This window comes from Typopeltis vanoorti, chromosome 24, assembly GCF_054136105.1.
Source record: "Typopeltis vanoorti isolate ZY-2024b chromosome 24, IOZ_Tvanoo_1.0, whole genome shotgun sequence".
Lineage (NCBI taxonomy): Eukaryota > Metazoa > Arthropoda > Arachnida > Uropygi > Thelyphonidae > Typopeltis > Typopeltis vanoorti.
The window spans coordinates 80,081,039-80,088,332 of record NC_143572.1 but is presented as its reverse complement, the minus strand read 5'-3'; the positions used below and the strand labels follow the sequence as shown (position 1 = coordinate 80,088,332).

The following is a 7,294-nucleotide window of genomic DNA, read 5'->3' as shown; positions in this document are numbered from 1 at the left end:
CTTGTGGTTATGGTGTCGTCCCAAATGAAACTACACCATACAGGGAAGAAAATTTTGCACAGAGAAAGAGCATCATGAGAGAAATAAATGAACAAAAATTTAATTTAAGATGATTATAAATGGGATTAGAAATTAGGTAAATCGCTGTCATCAATAGAAGAGATTACTCTCATCAGTTCACATTTAGGTGAAGTTTCAAGTAATATTTCCATGAACAAAAAGTCGGGAGAAGTACAAGCCTTATTTTTAAGTAGAAAAACGAATGTGTGTATGATTACTTGATCTAATTTGCTTTTTTAGAATTAAATTTCAGTTATATCCCCGGACCCACATTGTCGTATTCGAAATCTCTTTATTATAATTATTAAAAGCTTATACATTAAAACAAGTATTTGTTAAAAGCAATTATGTTATTAAAATATTCTCACTTCATAAAAAGAACTGCATTTTATTAAATTTCAGAAAGTGAAGCTCCTCAGCCGAAATTGCTTAAAAATTACAATTTTAATTGTTAAGCATTTTCTGTTACATGATTTTCGGCAAAGTAAATGAAAACAATTCTCATTTCACACTAAACTAAAAAAATGTGCAACATATGAAATGGTAGTGTAAGCATAATTAAAAAATAAATAAGCCAATAATGAATACAGTAAAACTAATTAACTAACATTTTATTCATCCAAAAAGTCACTGATAAAGACCTCTTTGAAATTTAGGATGATAAATTCTAAAACGCGTACAGTGAATTTGGGCATTACCATATACTAACTGCGGCTGTGTTCCCACTTTCATTACTTTCGTGTTCTTATCTACTCTGACGGTGGTGAAACATATGAACATCAAAGGACGAGGGGTAGTGTGGCTACACATCGAAAAGGTTGGGTGGAAACTTGTCTTTGTTACTAGATATTAACATGCAGAAAATTCACTGGAGAGTTCTCACAGAAGAAAATCATCAGAGTGATCTGAAATTATTTTCATCTGCCTAGTGCCTCGTACGAGAAACACCAAGCTCTTCAAACATTTCTCGTAAACAGATTTTTTTTCTTTTATCATCGTCAATTGCGAAGCCATCTATTTAATTTAAACAACATGCGAAGAATCGACCGAATACCATCAAAAAAATAAAAACGCATTTAGTCGGTTAGGGAAACAAGTGTATCCATTCCTTCAAGTGGATTTTATTTCTAAATTAGAAGCAAAAATTAAGCAAAAAAAATTGTGAATCCTTGTGTAGCTCAGTGGATGTGGCGTTTGCACACCACCGCGCTTGGCCGCACGAAGGAAGTCTTGGTTTCGACTCTAGTCGACGACTAGAGGAAATTTTTCTAAGCCTTTTTTCGACCGGTTCCCGAGTTAGTCGATCTCTGGCACGGGCAAGCAGGTTTTTCCTCCCGGAAACTCGAGTTTTTCGTCCTGTAAACTCAAGAAAATCGACCGTAGAACCCACGTTATTTCAGACATTAAATATATTGTGTTAGGGTTAGCGACCACGAGATGGCGGCACATTTGAGCCGTCTCTCTTCACTGCGTACCGCTTAATTAGTGATAGCCTTGGGCCATCTGTCTCTGATTGGGTACCAGTGGAGATTGAACTGCCCACTCAGTCTCCAAAAGTTAGATAGGGCTAAGTGGCCTCGCCTACTCCCGTATATATGGGAATAAAAAGGCGTTAGCTGATTTTTTTTTTTTTTGAAGTGACTTCGGAAAATCTCTGCTTGGTGTTAGCAAGTTCCCAATACTGCATAGCACTAAACAATGTCTACAGGAGTTCAATTTTTGTGATATTCAAACCCATTTCGTTTGCACTGTTTTGATAATGCGATAACTTTTCCTTTAGTCCATTAAGTATGATATTTTTAAAACTCGAGTGACACTTGGAAAATCAGTGCTTCTCACTTATGTATTATTTTCAAAAAACAAATAATAATAAACCCATTCACAAGGATTGCTTTTACATTGTACTTAAAAGGGCAATTTAGAGAAATGGAAATATAATTGTACATATATGACAAGGACACACATTCACCCACCACTCAATTGCTTTGTTGAATTCTTCAGTGGGTCACCACATGTTCCTTTCGCGAGAATGTTTTCCGGCACGTTTGACAAGTGCAATGTTTTTCATCAGTATGCACTATCAGATCTGTTTTCAAATTCGAAGAAAGTGGAAACCTCTTCAAGAAATTATTTAAATTAAAGGGATATTAAAATTCCACATTATTTCAAAGCCGAATGAAAAACTCAAAGACAGAAATCTAAGAGTTTCATGCCGAATATAGCAAACTATATATGCATCTCGTATAGCAAAGTATATAAGTTCTGCTAACTAGAACCATGGTATTATCTAGGTCTACCTACTCACCTGATGACACTTCAACCAAGGTCGAAACCAGTCTAGGTAGGGATGTTCCCCGATTATGTAAAACATCATGCATCTCCTAGGATAAGTGTTTTTACATTAGGAAAAATATTAAGAATAGTGATCGGAACTTTACCGACCTTTGCTTCGAGTTAACCTAGTATTGAACCATATGTTTAGCTTATGCTAGGATTCGACGAAATTTTTAGTTTGCTGTATTCGGCAATAAACTCTTAGATTTCTATCTTTGAGTGTCTTATTCGGCTTTGAAATAATGTGGGATTTAATATCACCTTATAAATAATTTTACATCGCTGAAGTGAAGCCATTTCGCTCTTCATTTCAGTTGCCGTTTAATGTGATTTTTAAGACAGCCTTATTCAGAAAATTTTTTCCCACATATTTTACACGAAAAAGATTTTCTTTAGTCAGAAGGTTCAGTTTCTAATGCTTTTCATTGAAATCATAGAGCTGAACACAAGATAAGTGAAAATTTTCACATCAGTATGTGTTCTTAGATGTCCTTTCAGTGTTGATTGACAGAAACCGCTTTATGAAAATTTTGCATAGAAAATGTTTCTGTGGTCTAACAGTTTCATGTCTTTCCATACTCAAACCGTGTGAAATATCTTGTTGCAAATCTCAAATGGAAACGGGTTTTCTCTGATGTGAACTTTTTCGTCTTTTCAGGTTAAACGAGCAGAATATCTCATGAAAAGGAGAAATCTGCACTGTGACTTTTCATGTTTTTTAAGATAGATTGATAAAGAAAATTGTTTGCCACATATATTACTCGTATAAAGCTTTTCATCACTCGGATGATAACATTTTTGGTACTTTTTAAGTAACTGTATAGCCTAAATCATAAAGCTACACAAGGGAAAAGGGAAAAAAATCTCACCAGTATGAACTATTTAGATGACCTTTCAGATGAATATGCTTTAAAACTTCCTGTTGCAAATTTCGCATTGAAAAATTTTCTCACCAGTATGAACTCTTAGATGACTTTCCAGTCTCCTACTGAAAGAAAACTTCTTGTTACAAATTTCGCATGGAAATGGTTTCTCACCAGTATGAACTCAGATGACTATTCAGACTCAAACACTAGGAAAACGACTTGTTGCAAATTTCGAATGGAAATGGTTTCTCACCAGTATGAACTCTTACATGTCTTTTCAGATCCGAATTGCATGAAAACTTCTTGTTGCAAATTTCGCATAGAAAAGGTTTCTCACCAGTATGAACTCTCAGATGTCTTTTCAGATGTGAACTGTGTGAAAATGTCTTGTTGCAAATTTCGCATAGAAAAGGTTTCTCACCCGTATGAACTCTTAGATGACTTTTCAGACTCGAACTGCATGAAAACTTCTTGTTGCAAATTTCGCATAGAAAAAGTTTCTCACCAGTATGAATTCTTCGATGATTTTTCAGACTCGAACTGTATGAAAAATTCTTATTGCAACTTTTGCATTGAAAAGGTTTCTCACCAGTATGAACTCTTAAATGTGTTTTCAGATCTGTACTATATGAAAACAACTTATTGCAAATTTCGCATAGAAAAGGTTTCTCACCAGTATGAACTCTTAGATGATTTTTCAGATTCCAACTGCATGAAAACGTCTTGTTGCATATTTCGCATAGGAAAGATTTCTCACCAGTGTGAATTCTTTGATGTCTTTTCAGATGCCAACTGTTTTTAAATGTCTTATTGCAAAGTTCGCAAAGAAAAGGTTTCTCACCAGTATGAACCCTTAGATGTTTTTTCAGATCTGAACTGTATGAAAACATCTTGTTGCAAATTTTGCATAGAAAAGGTTTCTCAGCAGTATGAACTCTTTGATGTCTTTTCAGTTGTGAACTGTTTGAAAATGTCTTGTTGCAAATTTCGCATAGAAAAGGTTTCTCACCAGTATGAATTCTTCGATGTTCTTTCAGATCCCTACTGTAGGAAAACTTCTTGTTGCAAATTTCGCATAGGAAAGGTTTCTCACCAGTATGAACTCTTAGATGTCTTTTCAGAAGCGAACTATCTGAAAACGCCTTGTTGCAAATTTCGCATAGAAAAGGTTTTTCACCAGTATGAATTCTTCGATGATTTTTCAGATTCGAACTGACTGAAAACATCTTGTTGCAAATTTCGCATAGAAAAGGTTTATCACCAGTATGAACTCTCAGATGTCTTTTCAGTTGTAAACTGTTTGAAAATGTCTTGTTGCAAGTTTCACATAGAAAAGGTTTCTCACAAGTATGAACTCTTCGATGCTTTACCAGAGTCATACTGCAAGAAAACAACTTGTATCAAATTTCGCATAGAAAAGGTTTCTTACACTTTTCGCAAGTGACTATGAAATGATTAAGATTGCAGGAGAATTACTAATTGTTTTTTGAATTTGGGTCATCATTTCCTTTCGCATTTTGATGATTTTCCCTTACAAAACTAGAAGTGCAACCTCCTCTGAATTTTCTGATTTTTATTCGCAAACCAGCATGAAATGTTTCCAACAACTTTAACAATCTTCATAAATTGCTCATTATCAGCTTGGATTTAATGCATTAGCAGGCAAAATATCATGCCAGTAATCCTGCAATCTGTAAAGAAAAATGAGGTGATTAGTGCTAAATTAAAACTCGATTCAGAAATCAAATATTCTCAACATATCATCTACTATTTATTAGCAAATAATGCATGCATTTTAATCTAGAAATTTATTATTTTTAATGAATAGTGAACAAAAAATAACGTAAAATTTTCACAATAACAGATTATCGCTCTTTAAAATGATGGAGTAAGAAAACCAGATTTCGCTTGCAAAAGGCATCATGTTAATAATAAGTTAATCAGAGCGCCATGGGGTCGGATTTTAATCGCAAGTTGAACATGTCCTCAGGAATAACACTAAGGATGACTTTTGATATGAACGTATTTCTTGTAAACATGGAAACTACAAAATAATGGTCGACGTATAAAGATGTCTTTTCAATCTGCAAAGTGAATTTCTTAAGAAATCTCACATTATTCAGTTGGTTGGATGTCAGTTAATACCAGATGAGCAATTGTGATTTACAATTGTAGGAAGCATGAACAGCTACTCTTTTGTTCATATTATTGTTTTTCCTTATTTCATTGGATTTCCTTCTCTATCATCTAAGGCAGGGGTTCTCGACCTTTTCCAGTGGATATTAGATGTACTAGTAAGCAAATTTATTCTGGAAAAGCGAGATTTGTTGGTCCCAGGGGAAAATAAGCATTTCTCTATAATACTAGGGATTTGTTTAGTTATTTTTTATTTTATTCAGATATTTATTAGAGAAATAGTTATTCTTTGAATCTATTCAAATGAACTGTTCTCTAAAATGAGCGATTTTTAAAAATTAAAATAATAATCAGTGAATACATAAACAAATTTTGACAAACCCTTATAATGGTGCTGCAGTTCTCAAATAAACTTACAATCTGTACAAACTATAAATGTAACATATTTTTATTTACAGAACTAACATTCTTGTTTCAGTGTGAAGGTTGTACTTGTTTAGCTAAAAACAGCTTCTTAATGTCTGGTTTCAACTGACTTAATTTAAGTCTTAAATCTGGTTCAACATTCAACTTATTCCAGTACTTGTTTTTGATATAAATGAAAGAAGAAAACCCACATTCACAAAAGTAAGTAGTTGCAAACAACAACAGAAATTTTACAGCTCATTCTGAGATCACTGGATATTCATTTGTTCTTGTCAGCCAGAAGTCTGTTAAATCCATCCTCTTGATCTTTTGCCTGAGACTTCTGTCGCAGGAGAGCTCGATCTTTTCTTCTTTCTCAGGAGTTAAGGTTTCTGGTAAGGAGTCATTAATGGAAAACGGTTCTCTAATCCAATGAAACCAGGTTTCCAGGGAAATATTCCTTGAAATCTGTGATTAGACTACCAAGATGCTTCTTTATATTCACTGCCAGTTCACTATGAAGAATTTTATTCTTTGTTAAGAAAGCATCCAAGAATGGAAAGGAACACGTATCGATTTCTTTAACGATGAAGCCAAGTTTTTTCCCCAAGAGCTACAGTTTTAACCTGTACCAAGAATAAGGAAGTACGTGCACCATGCAAGCTGGTGTTCCTCTGGCAAAATAAATCTGCCGGGTAAGTCAACCAGGCAAGCCACAGTTCATCAGTGAAATAATTCAGATCTAAGTCTGAGGATTTGTCAAAGAGAAAAATCTGCACTTCTGAACGAAGTTCAAACAGGTGGCTCAATACATTTCCCCTCGACAGCCACCAACTTTGTGTAAAGTAAAAGAGAATCATGTTCAGCACCCATTTCTTTGTAAAGTAAAGTAAAAGAGAATCATGTTCAGCACCCATTTCTTTGCACAAAATCGAAAATAGTCGTGAATTCATAACTCTGGACTTAATGAAGTTAACAATCCTCACACTTTCATTCAAATCCGTCTTCAGAGCAACAGGAATATTTCTTGCGGCTAAAGCCTCGCGATGAATGCTACAATGCACAAATTTTGCTTTTGGAGCTACTTCTTAATTTTTGAAACGCCACTGTGTTTCCTAACCATTGCACGTGCTCCACCAGAACAAACACCAACACATTTATTCAATTCTATTTCATTTTCATAAATTGGTCTAATTTTGAAATTATTTCATTTGAGGTTGTTCGAGCAGGCAGTGGATCACAAAACAAGAACACTTCCTTCACTGTTTTCCCAACTATAAATCTTATATACGTAAGAAGATGGGCCATGCTGGTAATGTCAGTAGTTTCATCCCACTGTATGGAAAAATATTTACTAGCCTGAACTTTTTTTTTTTATTAACTACTTCTTAATATTTGAAGACAAATCTGAAATTCTTCGTTATACGGTGTCATGGATAATGGAATCATTTCAAATTGTTTTGCTGCCTTTTTTTGCTACCCACATGCACTTC

The 7,294-nt window shown here is 34.4% G+C and overlaps 1 protein-coding gene across 1 annotated transcript; it reads right to left on the bottom strand.

Annotated features, from left to right (window-relative positions):
- Nucleotides 1–465: 465 nt before the first annotated feature.
- On the bottom strand, nt 466–4,639 carry LOC150093447 (uncharacterized). Its single transcript, XM_090413620.1, has one exon. It carries the CDS (start codon nt 4,637–4,639, stop codon nt 3,467–3,469), a length of 1,173 nt encoding a protein of 390 aa, XP_090269746.1. The 3' UTR covers nt 466–3,466.
- Nucleotides 4,640–7,294: the final 2,655 nt, after the last annotated feature.